The sequence below is a fragment of the Rhinopithecus bieti genome, unplaced genomic scaffold (assembly GCF_001698545.2).
Source record: "Rhinopithecus bieti isolate Rb0 unplaced genomic scaffold, ASM169854v2 scaffold_5497, whole genome shotgun sequence".
NCBI classification, from domain to species: domain Eukaryota; kingdom Metazoa; phylum Chordata; class Mammalia; order Primates; family Cercopithecidae; genus Rhinopithecus; species Rhinopithecus bieti.
The window spans coordinates 968,827-995,348 of record NW_016805006.1 but is presented as its reverse complement, the minus strand read 5'-3'; the positions used below and the strand labels follow the sequence as shown (position 1 = coordinate 995,348).

The 26,522-nt window shown below is 35.7% G+C and overlaps 1 protein-coding gene across 1 annotated transcript in view; it reads left to right on the top strand.

The window, feature by feature from the left end:
- BCAS3 (BCAS3 microtubule associated cell migration factor) overlaps positions 1-26,522 on the top strand; it is a 749,063-nt gene that overhangs the window by 315,076 nt on the left and 407,465 nt on the right. Inside the window, exon 15 of the mRNA XM_017870817.1 lies at positions 9,431-9,695. Within this exon, the coding sequence (XP_017726306.1) occupies positions 9,431-9,695 (265 nt within the window). The remainder of the gene's footprint in view (positions 1-9,430; positions 9,696-26,522) is intronic.

Sequence of the window (26,522 nt, the reverse complement as noted above, 5' to 3'; positions counted from 1 at the left end):
AATTCTCCTGCCTCAGCCTCCCGAGTAGCTGGGATTACAGGTGTGTGCCACCACACCCAGCTAATTTTTGTATTTTTAGTAGAGACAGGGTTTCACCGTGTTGGCCAGGCTGGTCTGGAACCCCTTACCTCAAGTGATCTGCCTGCCTTGGCTTTCCAAAGTGCTAGGATTACAGGTGTGAGCCACTATGCCTGGCCACAAGAGTGATAGTAGTATGTTGATAGCAGTGAAAACAGACATTTGGACAGAGTTGGAATATATTTTTATGATGACAATAGTAATAATAGCAAACATCTTTGTATAGTGCTTATTAAGTGCTAAGCACTCTTCTAAGTGCTGTATGTGATAACTCATACCCAACAACCCTATGAAACTGGCGTAATTATTCCTATTTTGCAAATGAAGAATCTCAAGGCACAGAGCTGGTAATTAACTTTCATATGGCCATATAGCTTGTAAGTGGTAAATATATTTACTATGATATATTGCCTCTAGGTAAAGCTTAAAATATATGTGGCTTTATATTCATAGTACTGTTTCCATGTATTTTCATAATATTCTATAATATCAAACTTTGTAGGTTATTTTTCATTTCAAATTGGTATTTTAAATCTAATCTGAAGAGAAATTGTATGTGTATGCACAAATGTGTATATGTAGTTATGTGATATATATAAATGGATAGATATACTGTATTTTTGCATTAACAGTTGCCTGAAAGAAGGATGTGTTCCAAGATAATGAAAAATAGTTGTGGGATTTATGTGTGTGTGATTTTTTTTTAAATACTAAAGTGATTTTCTGTGTTCATGTTTTGTTATTTTATTATATATAGCTATATTCTACTTTGAAAACAAGCAAAATGTCTGCTTGCTATTGAATGTCATTTTTCTTCAAGCAGATAATCCATATTTTTAAAAATTAATTAATTTATTTTACAAATTGGGGTCTCACTCTGTTGCCCAAGCTAGAGTGCAGTGGCACAATCATAGCTCACTGCAGCCACATAACTCCTGGGCTTAAGCGATCCTTCTACCTTAGCCTGAGTAGCTGGGACTACAAGTGCACCGCTGCGCCTGGCTTGCTATTGAATTTTTTAAAGTACGTTAAAAATAAAGTACCTTAATTTCATTGGTCTCATGTTCTTAACTCATGTCTTGTATGGATTTTCTTAAGGGAAGACTTTCTTTGGTTTTTCCTCTCTGTACTGTGGAGAATCTAATAACACTAACTTTGAATTTCAACTGAGCAAAAGATTATTCCAATAAAAAGAATGCCATTCTTCTCATTGTAGATCTATATTACAAAAAAACTATATTGAAATATTATAATTTGAATTGCATCAACAAAATTTTGTCAAAATTTTGTTTTCTCTTGTTATAAACAACTACATAGTACTCTTGATTTTGCTTTCTTGTCTTCAAGGCCTAAAATTTATTATCTGGTCCTTTACAGAAAAAGTTTACTGACCCCAGTTCTAAAAGAAACCTCCACTTCTCTCATGTCCACAAACATTTTCTGTGTCAGTTTTATAGGATTTTGAAATGTGGCCAACCAGGAGTACAAATAGTTTATCTCTTGCTCTTCACAGCTGCTTAGTACCTGAGTTCAAAATACTGACTAGTGAGTGTCTTAAAGAAATAATCATATAAATATGTTTGTGTCCTAAATTTCAGAGCAGAGGTTTGGATAGTGAGTGGTACCTGGACTTGTTTAATATTTGTTATCAAAGTTGCCTAATCTATACACGGTAAATGTTATTTGTCATGATATTCATGATATTTAGTGCTATAGAATTCAATCAGTAATATGACTCGACTCCTATCTAGCTCTTCTTTTTATAATGAGAAAATGTTAATTAGAAATAATGTTCCGTACACTTTTACACTGTTGGTGGGATTGTAAACTAGTTCAACCATTATGGAAAACAGTATGGCAATTCCTCAAGGATCTAGAACTAGAAGTACCATATGACCCAGCCATCCCATTACTGGGTATATACCCAAAGGATTATAAATCATGCTGCTATAAAGACACATGCACATGTATGTTTATTGCTGCACTATTCACAATAGCAAAGACTTGGAATCAACCCAAATGTCCATCAGTGACAGACTGGATTAAGAAAATGTGGCACATATACACCGTGGAATACTATGCAGCCATAAAAAAGGATGAGTTTGTGTCCTTTGTAGGAACATGGATGCAGCTGGAAACCATCATTCTCAGCAAACTATCACAAGAACAGAAAACCAAACACCGCATGTTCTCACTCACAGGTGGGAACTGAACAATGAGATCACTTGGACTCGGGAAGGGGAACATCACACACCGGGGCCTATTATGGGGAGGGGGGAGTGGGGAGGGATTGCATTGGGAGTTAGGCCTGATTTAAATAAGGGGTTGATGGATGAAGACGAGTTGATGGGTGCAGCACACACAACATGGCACAAGTATACATATATGGTAAACAAACCTGCACATTATGCACATGTACCTAGAATTAAAGTATAAAAAAAAAAAAAAGAGAAATTACGTTCCGTAATTGAGGTCCAAAATCATGCAGATAATGTCATCATCTTATTACTAGTTTTCCATTTTACAGGATTTTCCATTTTAATAATGTCTGAAAACCATCCAGCTAGTTAACTAATAGCAATAGTTACATTATTTTACATTTTGTGGATAGGCAACTTGTTATCCTCTGTAATGTTATTGAAAGGATTACACTTTCCCTACTTATTTTGACAGCTAGTATCTTTAGCAGTCCTTCTCTGCTCATTTATATATGCTGATATGTCTTCAAGGTCATAGAGCAGAATCACTTCTCTAATAGCAGTTTTCTAAAAAAGCATTAGATGGAATTCTGTCTTCCTGCCTTGATACTGATTGTTAACACCACCTCTATATCCTGAGTATTCTTAAAATGAAAGAAAGAAACGCCTTTTTAGTGATAGACCAGGAAGTGGTCTTGATTATAAGTGTTTTGGAAAAAGATGTTAGATAACATAGTTCAGTTTCACTGTGGCTGGAACATAAATCGCTCAATGATAAATCTAAAGATGCCTTTCTTTATATAGTTGACTCTGTGATGTGAAAATGCATTTCATATTATGATATTAATTTATTCAGGTACTGTATTTCTCTTCTCTTGCTTCTTCTGTTTACACCTTACTTTGTCCTGCTTTTTTCCTTTCTCTTGCTTTTCTACTACTTTCAGTCTTTCTTTTAATGGGATCCCTGATCTATTCAGAAGTCAGTTAAGCTGAACATAATCGTAGGCAAGCTACAGAGGTTAAACACTTCTGGAGTAACTATTTATCCGAAATACTGGAATTATTGGCAGTTAAATTTCTCAGCTTTCAGGACAGTCTTTAATTATATCATTAAGGTGTCATTTGGATGTGTCACAGTAGAGATTAGTAGGCATGTGGTTGAATTTTGAGTTTGTTCATGTATTGATAATGTTTGTCTAGCAGTTTTCTAGCAATGAAGTATCTTGTCTTGATACATAAGGCTAAAATTTCTTTTTTATTTATAAGGTTCCAGGCTGTATTAGAAACTTGTACTTTAATGGCTACCTATAGCTTTTGTTCATGGTGCATTTCTGAAATATGTAGTCTTATTTGAAGATCTAATACATTGAAAAGTGCTTCTCTGACCACTTGGGGACTTTTACCTAATTTTTGTTATTACAATGAAGCAAATATGCCTCATACACATAGATATGTATATATACAGCTATTTTTTAATTTTTAATTTTGTGGTTACATAGTAGATATGTATATTTATGGGGTACTTGAGATATTTTGATAACAGGCATATAATACATGGTAATCACATCAGGGTAATTGGGGTATCCATCACCTCAAGCATGTATCCTCTGTGTTACAAACAATCCGATTATACTCTTTTAGTTATTTTAAAAATATTTTTTAATTATTAAAAAAAATTTTTGTGGGTACATAGTAGGTAGGTGTATATATTTATAGAGTACATGAAATGTTTTGTTTTATCCAGGCGCTGTGACTCAAACACCTGTAATCCCAGCATTTTGGGAGTCCAGAGTGGGCAGATTACCTGAGGTCAGGAGTTCGAGACCAGCCTGGCCAACATGATGAAACCCCTTCTCTACTAAAAATACAAAAATTAGACGGGCGTGGTGGTCCATGCCTGTAATCCCAGCTATTTGGGAGGCTGAGGTAGGAGAATCACTTGAACCCAGGAGAAGTCGCAGTGAGCCGAGATTGCACCACTGCACTCTAGCCTGGGTGACAGAGTGAGACTCCATCTCAAAAAAAAAAAAAAGAAAAGAAATGTTTTGTTTTAATACAGTCATACAAAGTCAAATAACTGCGTAGTGAAGAATGGGATACCCATCTCCTCAAGCATTTATCCTTTGAGTTATAAACAATTTTATATATATATATATATTTCTTTTTGAGACAGAGTTTCACTCTTGCCACCCAGGCGGGGGTGTACTGGCATAATCTCAGTTCACTCCAACCTCCTGCCTCCAGAGTTCAAGTGATTCTTCTGCCTCAGCCTCCCCAGTAGCTGGAAGTACAGGCGCATGCCAGCATGCCTGGCTAATTTTTTGTATTTTTAGTAGAGACGGGGTTTCACCACATTGGCCAGGCTGGTCTCAAACTCCTGATCTTGGCGTCCCAAAGTTCTGGGATTATAGGTGTGAGGTACCACACCTGGCCCCAATTATATTCTTTAAGTTATTTTAAAATATATGATTAAGTTATTATTGACTGTAGTCACCCTATTGTGCTATCAAATAGTAGGTCTTATTCATTCTATTTATTTAAAAATGTAAAATTAAATTATTGACTCCAGTCACCCTGTTGTACTATCAAATACCAGATATTATCCATTTTTTTCTATTTTTTGTACCCATTAGCCATCCCCCCTCCTCCCTCCTCCCTCCACTACTCTTTCCAGCCTCTGGTAAACACCCTTCTACTCTCTATCTCCAGGAGTTCATTATTTTGTTTTATTGATTGATTTATTGAGAGGGAGTTTCACTCTGTTACCTAGCCTGGAGTACAATGGTGCGATCTCAGCTCACTGCAACCTCCACCTCCTGGGTTCAAGAGTTTCTCCCACCTCAGTCTCCGGAGTAGCTGGAATTACAGGCGCACACCACCATACCAGGCTAATTTTTGTATTTTTAGTAGAGACGAGGTTTTACCATGTTGACCAGGCTGGTCTTAAACTCCTGACCTCAAGTGATCCGCCTGCCTCGGCCTCCCAAAGTACTGGGATTACAGGCATGAGCCACCGTGCCTGGCTGAGTTCATTGTCTTAAGTTTTAGATCCCACAAATAAGTGAGAACATGCAAAGTTTGTCTTTCTGCAAGTGGCTTATTTCACTTAGCATAATAACCTCCAGTTCTGTCCATGTTGTTGCAAGTGACAGGATATTATTATTTTTATGGCAAGTAGTATTCCATTGTGTATATGTACCACATTTTCTTTATCCATTCATCTGTTGGTGGGTCCTTGGGTTGCTTCCACATCTTGGCTATTGTGAATAATGCTGCAGTAAACATGAGAGTGCAGATAATCTCTTTGATATACTGATTTTCTTTCTTTGGGGTATATACCTAGCAGGAGGATTGCTGGATCGCTGGATCATACAGTAGCTCTAGTTGTAGTTTTTTCAGGAACCTCCAAATTGTTCTCCATATGGGTTGTATTAATTTACATTCCCACCAATAGTGTATGAGGGTTCCCTTTTCTCCACATCCTTGCCATCATTTGCTATTACCTGTTTTTTGGATAAAAGCCCTTTTTTTAAACTTGGGGAAGATGATATCTCATTGTAGTTTTGATTTTCATTTCTGTAATGATTATTGATGTTGAGCACCTTCTCGTATACTTGTTTGCCATTTGTATGTCTTTTGAGAAAATCTATTCATATCTTTTGCCCATTTAAAAATAGAATTGTTAGATTTTTTTTTCTTTTGAGCTGTTTGAGCTCTTTATATTTTCTAGTTATTAATCTCTTGTCAGATGGACAATTTACAAATATTTTCTCCCAATCTGTGGTTTATCACTTTGTTGATTGTTTCCTTTGCTGTTCAAAATCTTTTTTAACTTGATGTGATCCCATTTGTCTATTTTTGCTTTGGCTGTCTGTGCTTGTAGGGTAATACTCAAGAAATCTTTGCCCAGTTCAATGTCCAGGAGTTTCCCAAAATGTTTTCTTGTAGTTTCATAGTTTGAGGTCTTAGATTTATTTAAGTTTTTAATCCATTTTTATTTATGTGGATGGCGAGAGATAGGGATCTGTTTTTATTCTTCTGCATAAGTATATCCAGTTTGCCCAGCACTAATTATTGAAGAGACTGTGTTTTCCCTAATATATGTTCTTGACATCTGTGTTGAAAGTGAGTTCACTGTAGTATGTAGATTTGTTTTTTGGTTCTCTGTTCTGTTCCATTGGTCTATGTGTCTGCTTTTATGCCAGTACCATGCTGTTTCAGTTACTATAGCTCTGTAATATAATTTAAAGTCAGGTAATGTGATTCCTCCAGTTTTTTGTTTTTTGTTTTTTTCTTTTTGCTCAGGTTCGCTTTGGTTATTCCGAGTCCTTTGTGGCTCTGTATACATTTTAGGATTATTTTTTCTATTTCTGTAAAGAATGTCATTGGCATTTTGATAGGGATTGCATTCAATCTATAGATTGCTTAGGGTAGTATGGACATTTTAACAATATTGATTCTACCAATCCATAAACATGGAATATCTTTCCATTTTCTTGTGTCCTCTTCAGTTACTTTTTATCAGTGTTTTGCAGTTTGCATTGTAGAGAGCTTTCACTTCTTTGGTTAATTGCTAGTTATTTATTTGTAGCTATTGTAAGTGGGATTACTTTGTAAATTTCTTTTTCAGATTGTTCACATTTGGCATGTAGAAATGCTACTGATTGTTGTATGTTGATTTTGTATCCTGCAACCTGGCTGAATTTGTTTATCAGTTCTGATAGTTTTTTGGTGGAGACTTTAGGTTTTTCTGAATATAAGATCATATGATCTGCAAACAAGGCTCATTTGACTTTTTCTTTTCCAATTTGGATGCCTTTTATTTCCTGTCTGATTGCTCTGGCTAGGACTTCCAGTACTTTGTTGAATAAAAGTGATAAAAGTAGGTATCCTTGTCTTGTTCCAAATCTTGGCAGAAAGGCTTTCTGTTTTTCCCTGTTCAGTAAGATGCTAGCTGTGGGTCTATTGTACATGGCTTTTCTTGTGTGGAGATATTTTCCTTCTATACTCAGTTTTTTGAGAGTTTTTATTATGAAGTAATGTTGAATTTTTATCAAATGTATTTCCAGCATCAATTGAAATGATTATATGGTTTTTATCCATTATTCTCTTGAATAATATTGTCATATTGATTTGTGTATGTTGAGCTGTCCTTGCATTGCAGTTTGCATTGTAGAGAACTTTCACTTCTTTGGTTAATTGCTAGTTATTTATTTGTAGCTATTGTAAGTGGGATTACTTTGTTTATCCCAGCTGTCCTTGCATACCTGGGATAAATTCCACTTGGTCGTGATAAATGATTTTTTTAAATGTGTTGTTGAATTTGGTTTACTAATATTTTGTTGAGGATTTTACATCAGTGTTCCACTGGGATATGGCCTGTAGGTTTCTTTCCCTCCCTCCCTCCTCCCCTCCCCTCCCTCCCTCCCTCCTCCCCTCCTTCCCTCTTTCTTGTTTTTTCTTTCTTTTCTTTTCTCTCTCTCTTTCTCTCTTTCTCTCTTTCTCTCTTTCTCTCTTTCTCTCTTTCTCTCTCTCTCTCTCTCTCTCTCTCTCTCTTTCTTTCTTTCTTTCTTTCTTTCTTTCTTTCTTTCTTTCTTTTTTCTTTGATGTATGTGTTTGGTTTTGGTATCAGAGTAGTACTAGCTTTGTAGAATGAGGTTGGAAGTATTCCTTCCTCCTCTATTCTTCTCAATAGTTGGAGTAGGATTGGTATTAGTTCTTCTTTAGATATTTGGTAAAACATCTAAAATTAAGCAGTGAAGCCATTGGTCCTGGATTTTTCTTTGCTGGGAGACTTATTTTTTCATGGTTCAACCTTGTTAGGTTGTATGTGTCTGGGAATTTATCCATTTCTTCTCGATTTTCCAACATATTGGCATATAATTGCTCATAGTAGCCTCTAATGATCCTTTGAATTTCTGTAGTATCAGTCATAATGTCTCCTTTTTCATCTCTGATTTTATTTATTTGAGTCTTCTTTTTTTCTTAGTTCAGCTAAAGATTTGTCAATTTTATTTTTTCAAAAAACCAACTTACCGTTTTGTTAATCTTTTGTATTCTTCATTTCAATTTTATTTATTTCTGCTTTGATCTTTATTATTTATCTTCTACTAATTTTGGGTTTGGGTTCTTCTTGCTTTTCTAGTTCTTTAAGATGTATTGTTAGGTTATTTGAAGTTTTCCTTTTTTTTATTTAGGTGATTTAAGTGCTTATAACTATAAACTTCCCTCTTGGTACTGCTTTCACTGTATCCATATATTTTTTCATGTTAAGTTTCATTCACAAATATCTTTATTCTACTGTGCTTTTCTCTTGTCTGGATTTTAAAACACTATTTGACAATTGTTTTAGGTGGTGGAAAATTAATTTAGTCAGTGTAGAAAACTTAAGTATCTGTGACCTGCTTTCCTTTTAGAGGCTATGCTTGAAAATGCTTATAACAGCATCAAATTTTCCTTAGCTTTCTTTAATTTTTTCTCAAATAAGTAAATGGAGATATTTTTGCTCAAGTTGTCACCAGTTGACTGATACTGAGATAAAGGTAGTAAATTCAATTTGCTAATTCAAAAATACTGGAGATTCCTTATTTACTGTATGATGTGTCATACAAATTAACTTTCCCTGGCTTAGGTCTGTGGCTCACCACTTGTTTTGTAAATAAAACAAGTTTTTTTTTTTTTTTAACATAACTTCACTCATTCATTTACGTATGTTCTGTGACTGCTTTGACAGTCCAAAAGTAGAGTTGAGTAATTGCAACAGACAGTAGAGCTTTTACATCCTACAAGGCCATATGGCCTCTTATAGAAAAAGCTTGCAGATACATGAGACACTGCAGATACATGAGTTATTATTGTTATCAGTTATGTGTGTGTGTTGGGGGGCAAAGGGCATTGAGTGTTTTAAGATCTTATTTCTTTGCATTTCACCTCTCTTCAGGATCCTGTATCCCTGACTATTGAAGTAACATTCTACCTAATGGAGTTTTGGTCAGCAAAACTCATCTGTGGAGTAAATTTTTATTTATTACCTGATCTTAGGTACATTTGATAATGAGGCAATCATTTATATTCATATTTGGTGATGTGTGATACTCTTAGATAAATCCAAGTAGTTTGAGACATTTTTATATCTTTTCTTATCTCATTTCTAGGTGCAAGACATCTGCTTCAGCCATGACTGTCGCTGGGTTGTGGTCAGTACTCTCCGGGGTACTTCCCACGTTTTCCCCATCAACCCTTATGGTGGCCAGCCTTGTGTTCGTACACATATGTCACCACGAGTAGTGAATCGCATGAGCCGTTTCCAGAAAAGTGCTGGACTGGAAGAGATTGAACAAGAACTGACGTCTAAGCAAGGAGGTCGCTGTAGCCCTGTTCCAGGTCTATCAAGCAGCCCTTCTGGGTCACCCTTGCATGGTAATTTTCTCTGTCTCCACTGTTGTCTTGAGTCTTCCTTCCCTTTGTCCTTATTTTTACAGATCTGGGGTAAAACTAAACTTGTTATAGTCCGTTCATGTAAAAAGAAGATCTTAGGCTTATATGAAATTCTTAATTATTAAATCATTTAATAAATTGGAGCCAGTATAGTAATGGTGATCTTTACCATGCTATTTTAACTCCCTGTTTCAATATATGAGGTATATTTGGTATCATATTTATGGAATATAAAACTTGGAACTATTTTTATAACTTCAGGGAACTGAACCTCCTTTTTACTTATCTCTTCCAGAACATTGTGTTCAATGGGACACTGTAGTTTATTAAGAAGTATTTATTGTTGGAAAGAAATAGTCATGGGTAATGTGTGTTTTAGATAGAGCAGCATTTGCTTTTTTTTTTTTTTTTTTTTTTTAATGATGTCTTGCACTGTAGCCTGGGCTGGAATGCAATGGCGCAATCTCGGCTCACTGCAACCTCTGCCTCCCAGGTTCAAGTGATTCTCCTGCCTCAGCCTCCTGAGTAGCTGGGATTACAGGTGCCTGCCACCACGACTGGCTGATTTTCTGTATTTTTAGTAGAGATGGGGTTTCACTATGTTGGCGAGGCTGGTCTTGAACTCCTGACCTTGTGATCCATCCACCTCGACCTCCGAAAGTTCTGGGATTACAGGCGTGAGCCACCACGCCTGGCTGCATTTTATTTTAAAATGGGATTGGCGGGATTTCTGCTAGTGTGTCACAGGAAAAGCAAACAAAAAATAATGTATCTCAGTAATTTATCTTAGAGCAAGTAGCTGTGTAACCATCATCCCAATCAATAAATGGAACATTATTGGAATCTCTCTTTTGCATACCTTCTGCATAACATTAAACCACAATTCTCATTTTTATGGTAGCCACTTCTTTACTTTTTAAAATAGTTCTACTCCTAAGCAAGTGTCCTTAAACACTGTTGTTTCCATTTTATGTAAATGAAATTATAGAGCAGGTATATTTTGATATCTTTGGCTTCTTTAACATTGTATTTGTGAGATTAAGTTTTGTTGTTGCAGGTAGGTTTAGTTCATTTATTTACAGCTCTCATTTATTCCATTGTACTTCTATTTATTTATCCTTTCTACTACTGCTGATGTACATTGCATGGTTTCAGGTTTGGGGATAATATGTATACTAATTTTTGAGTGGAAATTCTTGATCATAACGTAGATGAATCTTAACCTTGATAAATAACACTGGAGTGGTTGTACCATTTCATTCTCACCAGAACGACAGAAAACGTTGGCATTAGATCACCTTTTCTGGAGCATTGCAGATTTCCCTTGATGGGTGACCATATTAGGTTTTCAAGATTGGGGAATCTTATATAGAGAGATTATGGTTACCACAGAAAGTCATTGTTATTTTATTAATTGACCTGAAATTCACATAACATAATATTCGCCATGTAAACATGATGGTACATTCATAATGTTGTGCCACCACAACCTCTGTTTACAAAGCATTTTCCTCACTCCAAAAGGAAACCACATATTCTTTAAGCACTTACTCCTCATTCTTCTTTCCCCTAAACCCCTAGCAAACACCACTCTCTGCTTTATAGATTGTTACATGTACTTGTTCTGTGTATTTTATATAAATACAATTATAGAATATATGACCTTTTGTTTCTGCCTTCTTTCATTTAGTATAATGTTTTTGAAGTTCATCCACATTGTAGTATATATTAACACCTCATTCCTTTTTGTGGGTAAATTATATTCCATTGTAGGAATATAACACAATTGATCCATTCATCCACTGATGTACATTTGGGTTGTTTCTACCTTTTGATTATTGTGAATAGTGCTGTTATGAATATGTGTGTTCACATATTTGAGTACTTCGTTGTAATTCTTTTGAGTATGTACCTTTCTTAATTTGTTTCAGCTTCTATACTGACCACATTACACATTCTTTTGTAGTATCTGATGAATTCCAGATGTGTGTGTATATATACACACACATACATACTGTAGGAAGCTTTAAGATAGACTGAAAAAATATAGCTAAATGTTATCCTCGGAACTTTTGTAACTCAAAGAAATGGGACCTCTTTTTACTCCTGAGATCGTACTTTATGCTTTTGTTCTACTATTTTTAATGAGAATGATTGTTATTCATGTGTATTTAACTTAACTAGTGACCCATGATATTTAAGGTTGAAAGTTTTTAGAATCAGTCCTAGATACAAAAGGTCATTGGGAACTAAACATTGAGTATACATGGACATAAAGATGGGAATAGTAGACACTGGGGACTCCTGGAGGGAGGAGAGTGGGAGGGGGTGAAGGTTGAAAAACTACCTGTTGGGTACTATGCTCACTACCTGTGTGACAGGATCATTTGTACACCAAACCTCAGCGACGTGCGGTTTACCCATGTAACAAACTTACACATGTGCCCCTGAACATAAAATAAAAATTGAAAAAACAATGCTTATATTGAAAAAAAATAGAATTTTTATAAAATAAAATTTAGAAAGCTATGAGATATTGATATTTTCAGCTATTTGTAAGATGTTTTGTTTCAGACTTAACTAGTTACATGTTTTGGTGTTAGTGTTAAAATTGTGTTCTCTATGTAGATGCGTAGTATAGGTTCTTTGGGGGCTTTTCTTTTTGTGTTAAATGTTTTTCTTAACATAAAATTTTACCAAAATCTTTTGGCGAAGCGATTCACTGTATACATGGGGCAGCTAGGTCAATAAGAGAAACCACAGATGTATTAGTAAATTAAGAAGAATTTGTGATCCCTACATTTATATGTCTTCAGAAAATATTCCCTTGAGCTTCTTTTTTGTTCTTATTCTTGCTTCTTTATTTGGCAAACCACATAAGAGGTTTCTGTGTTAGGCTTCGAGCATAATATGCACAAAAGATTATGGTCATTCCTACCCTCATGGATCTTCTATTCCATGGGAAAAGACAGATATTAAATGACTGCGAACAAATATCTCTCAATATACTTTTGCTGAAGGTTGCAAAATTCCAGTGAAGGATTTTGTCATTTGTAAAAGGACAGTAGTTAAAGAGCAATACTAGATTTCCAAGTCAAAATATACTGTTTTCGCTCAGCTTTATTGCTTTCATGTCTCTCCTCATGTTTTTTGCAGAAATGTCAGAGAGGAGAATCCACACTGTTTGACTATGCTGCTGTACTTAAGATTTCCTTTAGAAAGCAAGGAATTTCAGACAGCTTATTCCTCCTGATAGATAACACGTGTTAAAATTTTATTTCCCTCTATTTCTCTGTGTAGTTTTCTCATTTTGAAGCATGGACCTTACAGTGATGGTCATTTTTCTTCATGTTTTTTTGTATCTTACATGTCATAACAAAATGGGCATTGTTGTTGGTTAGTTCTAAAAATGATGTATTTACAGTTTGTGTGGGTAAACAGTCTGATGCTGGTCAAAAACAATGTAAACCATTGAACAGGGAGGGATTCATCTTGAAAATGAATCATGTTTTGGCGGTATTACCGTTGTTTGTCTGTGCTCTTTTTAGCCAAGTAAAGGAAACTGTTAAATAACAGTTGATATAGGGGTATTTCCTTTTTACTCTTTGGACCCAATCCAGTTTAAGTTAGGATTATTTTATCTATTTGCCAGTTTTTTTTTTTAACTTTCCAGAGGATGTTTATTTATTTGAAATATATTCTTTATAAATATCTCTTCCATTTCCTATCTTGTTGCCCGAACATCCACTTTGTCTAGTTGAGGAGTTCTTGTGATCCGTGAACAGGATAGGAAGAAAATTTACATCTTTATATTCACTATCCTTTAACCAAAAGTAAGCATTTCCTTTTTATTATGAACATGGAAAATACATGACAAAAATATTAACTGTGCTTGTGAGACTGTTACCAATAGAAAATGCAGAGATACTCATATCACTTTATATATGAATTATATATCTCGAAGTGTCTTGCATTATTGAATATATTTTAAAATATTGTTTTTACTCATCACTACTGTGAAATTATTATGATTATATAATATTTTAGTATTAATTGATTATATACATTACTATAACACTTTATTTTTAGTATATTGATAACTGTACTTTAATATAGTTCATTTTCTTTGTAATTATATGTCTTTTCCCCATGCCTTGTAAGTATTATTCTGGGAAATATTCCTCAGGCTTCCCCAGACGGTCCAAATAGTTTGTGGCACAAAAATGGTTAAGAATCCCTGATCATCATTTTTTCCCTCATCTGTATCAGTAATCTCTAACAATTTTTTACTATCACAAGCACTTCCTTTGTTAACCACAAATATGATCTGCCAATTTTCTGCTTAAGATCTTTGTGTCTCACCATATTCCTAGAAGGTTAGAAAATGTCCCATCTTATTTCCAGCTTCTTGTCTAACCATATCTAGATTTCTGTACCCTTCCTTGAATATGCCACATGTATTTATTTTTGATAACTTTCCTATTTGCAGCTTTTCTTTGACACTATTACTGCCTCTTTGAATGCGTACTAAGCAAGCTAAAATATTACTGCCTCTCTTAAGCCTTCTTTTGCTTTTTGTAGTCTTTGTCAACCTTGATATTGGTATGTTCTGCATACTTCTATCGTATTATAATATGCAGGTTATTCATTGGCATGTCTAGGCTTCCTATTAGATTGACCTCCATGAGCACAGTCTTTTTGGTGTTTCTATTTGTATCTTGGAAATTGATATAGATTCTAAGGCTTTATTTATTTTTTTGAGATGGAGTCTTGCTCTGTCACCCAGGCTGGAGTGCAGTGGTGCCATCTCAGCTCCCTACATTCTCTGCCTTCTGGGTTCAAGCGATTCCCCTGCTCAGCCTCCTGAGTAGCTGGGATTATAGGTGCATGCCACCATGCCCAGCCAGTTTTTTTCTTTTCTTTTCTTTTTTCTTTGCTTTGAGACGGAGTCTTGCTCTGTCTCCCAGGCTGGAGTGCAGTGGCACGATCTTGGCTCACTGCGACCTCCACCTCCCAGGTTCAAGCGATTCTTCTGCTTCAGTCTCCTGAGTAGCTGGGATTACAGGCACCCACCACCACGCCTGGCTAATTTTTGTACATTTAGTAGAGACAGGGTATCACTGTGTTGGCCAGGCTGGTCTCGGACTCCTGACCTCAAGTGATCTGCCCACTTTGGCCTCCCAAAGTGCTGGGATGAGACATGAGCCACCACGCCCAGCCGAATTTTTGTATCTTTAGTAGAGACTGGGTTTTGCCATGTTGACTAGGCTAGTCTCAAACTCCTGACCTCAAGTGGTCCATCTGCCTTGGCCTCCCAATGTGCTGGGATTACAAGCATGAGCCACCGCGCCCGACCAGATTCTAAGGCTTTAAAACAGAGTTTTAAAACATCTTTGAAAGTTGTTCTAAGAAGAACAATTTAGATTTACATAATTGCTTGCTAGAATGAAGAGCTTTTTTTCATAGTAACAACTTAAAAATATCAACATCTCTAAGATGTAGTCATTTGATCAACAACGTTAATTAGTGTTTATTGTGTCCAGGCACTGTTCTGAGTTACAGGAATTTAGCATTGAACAAAAGAGAAACATGTCCGTGTTCCCATGGAGCTACAGAGAAAAGTGAGGGAAGAAGAATAGGGAATGGCTAGGGAGGGTTGCAATTTGAAATTAGTATGCTTCCCATAGGCCTTACTGAGATGATGGCATCTGAGCAAAGATCTGATGGAAGTAAGAGAGAAATTCATGTAGAACAGCCTGTGTAAAATCCTGAGGTGGGAGTGTGCCTGGAATATTCAAGGAATGATAAAGAGACCAGTGTGGCTGAAGCACATGGTGTAAGGTGTGTAATAGGTGATGAGATCAGAGAGGTAATGAGGGCAGATCATTGTCAGCCTTTCATGCAGCATGAGATGCGGGGCGGGGCGGAGGAGGGCTCTGGAGGGCATTGAGAATAAGAGTGTCATGATAATACTGTGTTTTGGCAAGACTAGATTGGAGATCTGTATTGAGAACACACAGTCTGTACGTGGACATGGGTGGAAACTTAGTTGAGACCAGTTAGGAGAGTATTGCAAAAATTCTGGCAAGAAAAGATGAGGTTTGGAGTAAGTTGTTTATAGTGAAGATTGTGAGAAGGCAATGGATTATTGATATATTTTTTATGGTATGGCCATCAGAATTTCTGGTACATTTTATGTCAGGCATGAAAGAAGAGATGAGTCAAGATAACTAGTAAGACTTTTAACCTAAACGTTGAGAAGGATAGGGTTGGTGTCAGTTGAGATGAAGAATGCTGTGGATAAAGCAGGTTTTGGGATGGGGACAGGATCAGGAATTTTGGACGTGTTAAGTTTAATATGATGTCTCTTTGACCTCCTACTGATGTTAAGTAGGTAGTTGGTTATATGAGTCTGGAGTTCAGTGGAAAGCAGTCATTTATATAGGGATAAATGTTTGCAATACATAGATAATAGCTGAAACAGAAATGAGATGAGATTACCTTGTAGGTAAGTGAGTATAAAAAAGAGATGTCCCAGGACTGAGCCCTGGGGCCCTCCGACATTAAGTAGCCAGTGACATACAAAGGAAAACTATATATGAGAAATCCTAGAGGCCAAGTGAATTAATTTTTTTAGAAAGAAGGAAATGATTAATGTGTTAAATTCTACTGATAGATCAATGAAGACAAGAACTGAGAAAAAGGCAGAAGACCATTAAAATTAGTAATGTAGAAGTGTGGCTCCCAACCTTTTTGGCATCAAGGACTCGTTTTGTGGAAGACAGTTTTTCCATGGGCCAGTGCGGGGAGGGGTGGGAGGCTTGGGGATGAAATGGTTGCATCTGAGATCAACAGGCATTAGTTAGATTCTCATAAGGAGTGTGCAACCTAGATCTTTGCATGTGCAGTTCACAATAGGGTTTGTGCTCCGATGATAATCTAATGCTGCTGCTGATCTGATAGGAGGTGAGCACAGGTGGTAATGCCCACTTGCCAGCCACTTACCTCCTGCTCTGCAGCCTGGTTCCTTACAGGCCACAGACCGATACCAGTCCACCGCCTGGGAGTTGGGAACCCCTTGTGTAAAAGACATGTATCTTTGATAAGAACACTTTTGGTGGGATGGTAGGTGCCTGGTCCCAGTGGATTTTAGTAAGAATAGGAAAAGACAGTGTTGACAAGTATTTCAGAGAGCATTGATGTAAGGGGAAGCAGGAAAATGTAGAGGGGACAGAGGATGTTGCTTCCTTTTTCATAGGGAAATGGATAGTGAGGATGGGTGCAGGTATCGGAGCTTTGAGGAGAAAGGCAAAGGTAAGAAGTAGTCCTCTAGGAGAATAGGCATTCCTTTCAACTGTTAGTAAATTTTTTTTTTGAATGAATAAAGCATATCTTCCATCGTTATTTGTGCCCTAAGTAAATTTAATTACGTCTTTGCTTTCCAGCTTCAATACCATGTTTCTACACCTGAATTACTTTCTCCCTACTTTTTCAGGTACACATTCAACCCCATCTTTCAAGGCCAGCTTGTGATGTACTTTCTCCCTCTAAAAATAGTGTTGAATTTCATATATTTGCTCCTTCTGTAAACCCTTAATCTGTACTGATTGTTTTCTACTTTCTACCTATTATTATTATTTTTAAATTTTTAGATTAAGGGTGTACATGTGCAGATTTGTTACATGGGTGTATTGCTTGATGCTGAGGTTTGGACTTCTATTGATTCCATCACCCAAATAGTGAACATAGTACCCAATAGGTAGTTTTTCAACCTCCCCACCCTTTTCCTCTATGTTTTTGAATCCCTAGTGTCTATTGTTCCAATCTTTGTGTCTGTATGCACCCAATGTTTAGCTCCCCCTTATCAGTGAAAACATGACATATTTGGTTTTCTGTTTCTATATTAATTCACTTAGGATAATGACCTCCAGCAGCACCTATGTTGCTGCAAAGGACACGATTTTTTTCTTTTTTTTATTATGGCTGCATAGTATTCCGTGGTACATATATAGCACATTAAAAAAATCTAATCCACCATTGATGGGCACTTTGGTTGATTGCATGTCTTTGCTATTGTGAATAGAACTGTGATGAACATATAAGTGCAATTTTTTTTTTTTTTTTTAAAGAATGATTTATTTTCTTTTGGGCATATACCCAGTAGTGGGATTTCTGGGTCAAATGGTAATTATATTTTTAGTTCTTTGTGGAATCTCCAAATCGCTTTCCACAGGGACTGAACTAGTTTACATTCCCACCAACAGTGTGTAAGTGTTCTATTTTCTCTGCAGCCTCACCAACATCTGTTGTTTTGACTTTTTACTAATAGCCATTCTGACTGGTGTGAGACGGTACCTCATTGTGGCATCTCTCTGATGATTAATGATAAGCATTTTTGTGTTTCTTGGCCATTGTATGTCTTCTTTTGAAAAGTGTCTGTTCCTGTCTAAATGTCCCTTTCAATGGGGTAATTTGTTTTTTGCTTGTTGATTTAAGTTTCTTAGAGATTCTGGATATTACTCCTTTGTTCGCATACATAGATTGTAGTATTTTTTCCCATTCTGTAGATTGTCTGTTTACTCTGTTGATAGTCAGAAGCTCTTTAGTTTAATTAGGTCCCAATTGTCAATTTTTTTGTTGCATTTGCTTTTGAGGGCTTAGTCATAAATTCTTTCCCCAAGCCAGTGTCCAGAAGAGTTTTTCCTTGGTTTTCTTCTAGAATTTTTATAGTTTCAGGTCTTACATTTAGGTCTCTAATCCATCTTGCGTTAATTTTTGTATGTAGTGAGAGGTAGGAGCCCAGCTTAATTCTTCGTATGTATGTCGTTAGCCGGTTTCTCCACATAATTTATTGAATAGTTATATCTTTTCCCCGTTGTTTATTTTTGTCGACTTTGTTGAATATTATCAGGTGGTTTTAGGAGTGCAGCTTTATTTCAGAGTTCTCTGTTCTTTTCCATTGGTCTATGTGTCTTATTTTTACACCAGTACTGTCCTGTTTTCGTTACCATAGCCTTGTAGTACAGTTTGAAATGTGATGTCTCAGGTCAGGCCCAATGGCTCACACCTGTAATCCCAGCACTTTGAGAGGCCAAGACGGATGGATCATGAGGTCAGAACTTCGAGACCAGCCTGGCCAACATGGTGAAACCCCGTCTCTACTAAAGATACAAAAAAAATTAGCTGGGCATGGTGGCGTGCACCTGTAATCTCAGCTACTTAGGAGGCTAAGGCAGGAGAATCACTTGAACCCAGAGCTGAAGGTTTCAGTGAGCCGAGATTGCGCCATTGTACTCCAGCCTGGGTGACAGGGCAAGACTCTGTCTCAGAAAAAAGAAAAAAAAAAGAAATGTGATGTCTCAGGCTTTGTTCTTTTGGCTTAGGATTGCTTTGGCTGTTTGGGCTCTTTTTTGGTTCCACATGAATTTTAGAATAGTTTTTTCTAATTCTGTGAAATTCTGTAATTTGATAGGAATAGTATTGAATATTTAGATTACTTTGGGTGATAATGGACATTTTAACAATATTGATTCTTCCAATCCATGGGCATGGAATACTTTTCCATTTGTTTGTGTCATGTGTGATTTCTTTCAGCAGTGTTTTGTAGTTGTCCTTGTAGAGGTCTTTCACCTTCTTGCTTAGATGTATTTCTAGGTATTTTATGGGATTTTTTTGTGGCCTTTCTTAAAGGGATTGCATTCTTTATTTGGTTTTCAGCTTGAATATTATTGTTGAATAGAAATGCTTCTGATTTTTGTATGCTGAAACTTTACTGAAGTAATTTATCAGGTTAAGGAGTCTTTGGCAGAATCTTTAGAGTTTTCTAGGTATAGAATCATATTGTTGGTGAAGAGAGATAATTTGACTTCCTCTTTTCCCGTTTTGTTGCCTTCTGTTTCTTTCTCTTACCTAATCACTTTAGCTATGACTTCCAGTACTGTGTTGAATAGGAGTGGTGAGAGTAGACATCTTTGTCTTGTTCCAGTTCTTAAGGAGGAATACTTCCAGCTTCTGCCCATTCAGTATGATGTTGGCTATGGGTTTATTATAGATGGCTCTTACTATTTTGAGTCTACTTTTATTTTTGATGCTGTTGATGACTAAGTTAAAACTTCCTTGGTCAGGAAATTAGAGGACCTGGAATCAGACTCCCTGGTGGTAGAATCTATGTTCCATGGTTTCCTAACTCTGTAACCATAGACAAATTATTGATTCTATCTGCACCTTACTTTTCTTTCTGTAAAACTGGAATAATAGTATTACCAATCTTATAGAGTAACTATGAGAATCAGAGCCCTTTTAATAGTGTTTGGCACATATCAAATATTCAGTGGAGGATTACTGTAGTTGCTATCATTAGTGTCATTGATACTGCTATTAATGTGAGAGTCTATAGAACTGATTCATTTTTCATATTTTTGGTACAGTACCTGTTATCCAGAAAACAGAATAAATAAGTAATTCACTAAATAATGAGTAAATTAAATATAATAATTTTGGACTTATTCTTTAAAGGCTTTTAGAACAATACGGGGCTCAATATTGATAAGTTGAGTTGCTACATTGCTACACCAATATAAAACCAAAAGTGATGGTGGTATTATCATTTTAATTGGTTTTTGCTCATTTTAATTGTATACATCAGGAAATATGGTTTTATAAATTAATACACCTATTCTTGAGCCTTTGCCATTTCTTTATTTTGCAAATTAGTTTTCCATTTTAGGTTCAGAAATATAGAGCTCACTGTGTCATGGGACTTTTAAGGAATTTGTTTTCTTCCTGCAATTTCCATTGAGTTAACAAACAGATCTTGGATTCACTTCTGCAGTTCTCTAGAGTTCCTGGAAGTGTCTCCTTTCCTATTAACTTGTTCATCCTCAGAGGGGTAGTCATCTTTGAGTCACAGATTTTGGCATCCGAATTCTAGATTCTGCTTTTTCTAAATGGAAGTGGTTGATGAGACTCGGAGACCTTTGTACAAAGCCTCTCATTTCTTGGACTTGGAGCCTCCATATTTCAGTAAAGTGCTTTTACAAAACTGGAAGTATCACTTTTCTTTTTAGCATCTGTATGAGGCATTCCTTTTACCACTCAGAGACTCTGTTTATAGCTTTCATTTGATGGTTTATTGTAATTTTAACTTTTGTTGATCAGTAGTTTTCTTGATACAGACCACATCACAATTGTAAATACAAAGCAACTGCACATGTCAGCCTTATATAGTTTCACGTACTTAAGAGAATCAATGATAATGTGATGTTTCTTGACTTTTCTTTCCACATCACTGTTTACTTGTGGATTGAAGTTTCCATGTGCATGTTTTAATTTTGCCAAGAAAATCAATCAAGTGCACTGTAGCTCTGCTTTAAATTTTATGCCTCATATGACATAGAGTATATAAATAGTATAAACATGTTAAATGGAGAAAATCTTGTGGGGTATATCTTAGTTTAGTACCTGGGTTTTATTAATTACGTGTATTTTATTGTTTTAACTCAAATGCAGTTTTGTTTTCATTTGTTGTTTTCAAATTTAAAGTTATCCTGGTGAATTTGTTTTCTCTTCTTTTATCATCTTTTAAAAAAAATGTTGCCATAACACTATGCTAGTTTTGACATTTACTATTTTCTCACAGACAGAGCAATGACCGTTTGTCTTAGCCCGAAAGTGGGACTAGGAAAAGAGTGACCCCTGCGTAAATACCTTCCTCGAACACCACAAGATGCTTTCCACTTTCAGAATCATTTAATGGCAGACGCTACACTGAAGATGAAGATCTCGTAGGGCATGGGTTGGTCTTTCTAAATAAGGGTTTTTAAAGAGAAGTCTTACGTTCTGCAGTAAAATTGAGCAGAAAGAGTATACGATACGTGTAGTTCTTTGAGCGAAATAAATTGCAGTGGGATATATTTTAAAGGAACCCGATATTATCATTGCCTCTAAATTGTCCTCTAAATTATACTTTAAAATTTAGTGGTATGAAAATTAATTTAAAAATAGTTTAAAACCAAATAAACTCTATTTAGACATTTTATCTTTTTGTGTATTTCATTTTGGATATAACACATTTCTTTTCTCTGTAAGTTTGCCTTTAAATAAATGCCAGATAATGTAGCTATCCCTTGAAACTAATCCAGAATTTCTTCTTTGCTTTTACTGCTTGTGGAAATATTTTACTTTTCTATGTATTTTTTACATGGGCAAATCATAACTCCAGATTTCAAAATAGTTTTATTTTTAAATGGTTAATGAGACATGCCTCTAGAGGGCAATATTTTCTCAACTTTTCTAAGTGTAATCAAGGCAACCCTGGCATGAACCCTGAGGTACTAGGGATGTTAATGTCTTATCAGATCTTAAATAGCCTCTCTTCCTTTTTATTATGTTTTCTGTGATTTATTCTTCAACGTCTTCTTAGAAAATTCGACTTTGGAAATATATTACTATCAATTAATGTCCTTTCTGAGTACTACATGCAGATACCCAGTTCCTCTGAGTGAATACCATTGATTGAATAGAGGCAAATTTTTTAGTTATATCATTTGAGTATGTGGGGTCATTATGCTAAATTTTTAAATTCTCTATGTGTTGCTCTTCAGGGACTTGTTATCTATATACTTTATAATATCAGAGTGATTAAACTTCATTTTTGAGGCATTGAGGCATTATAAGGGCTAATAGTTATCTACTCTTTTCTATTAACATTGATTGGACACTTACTGTTGTTGTTTACTCTTTAAATATAATTTTTATTTTTTATCAAAGAAATACATGCATTTATTATAAAAGTCAAAAATATAATTTTATAATGAAAGAAGGCACTTTTTGTCCTATCCTCCCCACTCTCGGGTGTCATTCCCCAGAGGCCTCTTCTTTCAACTCTTCAGTTTTTTTCTCAGTTGGTTTTTTTTGGCCCTTTCCTGGAAATCCTATTACTTGAATAATGTATCTCCTACACTGAGCCCCTGTCTTGTCTATTTTCTATCTTATTTTTTTAACTTTATGAGAATTTCCCCAACGTATCTTCCAGTCTTCTTGTTGCATTTTTATTTCTGCAATCTTTTTAATATGATTTTCTTTGAATATTTCTTTTATTATCATAGCCTTTTCTCATTTTATATGTGTAATATTTTTATCTCTTTAAGAGATAGTTATAAATTTTAAAGCTTTTTTTGTGCTCCTTTTATTATCTCCATTTCCTCTGAGTTCCTTTTTCAGTTTTTTTTGTTTTCTTTATCTTTAATGTCGAAGCAGCAATTTTCTTTCTTTTCCTACTTTCTTTTTTCCTTTCCTTTCCTTTCTTTTCCTTCCTTTTTCTTCTTTCCTTTCTTTTCTTTCTTGTCTTCCTTTCTGTCTGTTTTTAAATAGAGACAAGGTTTTGCCATTTTGCACAGTCTGGTCTTGATCTCCTGGGCTCAAGCAATCTGCCTGCCTCAGCCTCCCAAAGTGCTGGGCATTACAGGTGTGAGCCACCAAGCCCATCTGCAGCAGTGATTTTCAACCCTTAACTGTCCATTATACTTAAGCTGGATAGATTTGAGAAATACTGAGGCCTAGACTCCATCAGACTGATTGGACCAAAACACTGACCTCAGTGATGGGGAATCCTTGATGGATCATTGACAGATTATTTTTATTTTTAAATTTTATTATTTAATAATTCATTTTAATTAATTATTTCATTTTATTCAGCTAATCAACAAATCAATACTAAGGAACTGATTGGAAGCTTTTTGAATGTGGGAAGGGCATACCACCTTACAGGTGTCAGTGGTGTATCAGATAGGAATGCCATTTTATTATCATACCTCAAAAAGTCACTATCCATAGGTCTTTTATTTTTTTTTATTTTTATTTTTTTTTCCATAGGTCTTTTCATGTACATTGGTCAGTTCTCCCACAAAGAAAGTCTTCTATCCTCTGTTCAGGGTGGGGTTCGGATAATGAAGAGTTTCTGGCAATAAACTTAGAAGTTAGCTTTCAAGAAGTTGAAGGAGTTAACATTATTTTATCTAGTGACTAGAATAACAAAAGAGGATTTGGAGAACCTGTTTGCATTTGATTATTGTCTTACTTCCCTAGTTAGGAGGACAGTTAAGTAAGAAATTCTGGTCTGTTTCCACTGAAATAAAAATATTTCTATGGAAATCTGGAGATGGAATTTTAGTTGCTGAAGTGAATAAATGTAAAACTACTTATTCAGATAAAGAAGTGCAAATGGGTAGAACAACAAATTTTGGGAAAAGAAGTGAGTGTTCATTTCCTTAGGTACTTATCAAAAGGAAGACCTGAAATGTGTGTTTTGTTTTTTTTTTTAATTTGGAGAAAAATTGGAGAGGGAGAAGAGAATGAGTAGGCTTCTTAGGATTTGTAATAGCCAGAGTTTGAATGATTGACCCATATGAACAGATTTAGAAATTATCAGACTTGAGAGTAATAGACATGAATAGTCCTGAGGTTGAAATCTGAGCAGGAACTAGAAATCTGCTAGTTGATAGTTGTAAACTACAAAAGGACAACAAGACTGGGATCAGGGCTATACCAGGATTATGCATAGAAATAGAAATTATGACAGTTCTTACCATGATAAGGTAAAGGACATTTTGAATTTGGAGGAGGATGAGAAAAGGAAAAGGATTTAAGGTTCATTGAAAGAGTTATTAACATTGGATGATGTGTTTTTGCAGGTGAGAATATTGAAGCTAGAATGAGGCACAAGAGGGAAATTACTATTTCAGAATGGACCAAGGTGGAATTAACGTGGGCACTGTTGTTGTTGGCTTCAGAAGAAATAGAGCGTTCCATTTTCTGTTATTAAGAGCCATCTCTAGTAAAGAATGCTTAATTAATGTTCAATAGTGTTTCACTCTGGTCTAGTTTTGGAGCAGATTGAAATATGTCTATATTTGATAAAACCATAGATGAGGGAAAAAATAACATGACAGTACTGATAAATGAATATAGTTTTCCGGCAGTGCTCCAGCTGATTAAGAAAGTGTTTCGGCTTCACAGGGAATTACAGGGAAAGAAGAGTCATTATTTCTCAACTGGGGATGGTGGTGGTATCACTCCTCTTTGTGATTCTTACTGTCAAGAACCTTTTGTAAAAGTAGGTTTTACATACATAGGTAAAGTCATAGGCATACTTTTGGAAACGTAAATTTAGAAGAGAAGGGCTTGAACTAGTAGTATTCGTGTGGTGTGCTTAGTTTGATTTTTTTTCTTTCTTTTTCTTTTTTTTTGGTAAACTGTTCCACAAATTGTTGATAATTTAGGCAGCTAAATGGAGTATTGGTTTCCTGTTTTCATCTTGAGTAAAATATGTAAGCATATTTTGATAGATATTTAAATGTTTTAAAACTGGAAATAAAGTATATGTGAATAGAAAAGGTTTTATCTGCCCTGTTGTCAAAAATGCTGATTTGGCCCTTTCGTACTGTACTCCCATCTTTGTATGGTTGTTATAATCTGTTGCTCTTTCCCATCTGAAGGAAATGCATCTTTGACACTTCTCATGACCTGAGTCATGATGCTGAAATAGAGCCAGAAAATATCCTTAACAGTCATGGGTAAAAAGAAGGAAGGCGTCTGTAGGATGGGGCGGGAGAATAGGGGACTGTGGGGAGAAGAGAGTCTTTGCTCTTTCAGTTTACATCATTTTGATTGTTAGGAAAGTTACTTACATTTTGTGGCTCTACTTTTTATTCAAGAGAAAATGCTTTGATTTTATATTAAATTGTTCCTTAAGTGTACATTCTTTAATGTATAGGTATACAAAGTATGTAAAGGTAAGTTCTGCAAATGTAAAATTAAATAGTTTTGAGTTCTCCAGATCTAAGAAAATACACTTTAAATCTTGCAATTAATTCTGTATTTCATCTTATTACAAAGTGTTTATCTCAGAACCAACTTCTGATACTTTTACATCTTGTATGTTTAGTAGTTTAAGTGATAAAGTCACATTTGTTGAAACAAGAAGATAGGATTCCATATTTTTTCCATCTACAGTAAAGAATTTCTATTTACTCTGTTGATACCGAAAATTCATTGTGAGATAAAGATGAGAGAGTTGAGTGTAGAGTATTTTCAAGAAATAATTTAATGAGGTCTTATACTTTGGGGAGCACATTTCACCTCAGACTTGTTCTAAGGGATGTTAGATTATGGAGTTTTAATTCTGGGGATTTTTCATTAGGCTAAAACTCCTCACTTTTGAGAACTTAGTTTCAGTACTATATTCGAGCTTGATTCAGAGGAGTGGGAAATTTTGAGGGTGCTTTAATATGATACATTTAGAAATAGGTTGAGGCTTAAGGTCAAAGATCTGTTTTTTTAAATTTTTATTTATACATATGAAGAATTTACTTTCCTCCCTCTCATGTTAAATATACTCTTTTTACTGTTTTGTTTGATATTTCATTGTTGAAAGAGTGTCAGACTACAATCCTAATACTTAAAATGAATTAAAAATTGCTAAACCTTCTTAAATATTAAGAGCCCCAACTCTTTTTTTTTTTTTTTTTCGAGACGGAGTCTGGCTCTGTCGCCCAGGCTGGAGTGCGGTGGCCGGATCTCAGCTCACTGCAAGCTCCGTCTCCCAGGTTTACGCCATTCTCCTGCCTCCGCCTCCCAAGTAGCTGGGACTACAGGCGCCCGCCTCGTCGCCCGGCTAGTTTTTTGTATTCTTTAGTAGAGACGGGGTTTCACCGTATTAGCCAGGGTGGTCTCGATCTCCTGACCTTGTGATCCGCCCGTCTCGGCCTCCCAAAGTGCTGGGATTACAGGCTTGAGCCACCGCGCCCGGCC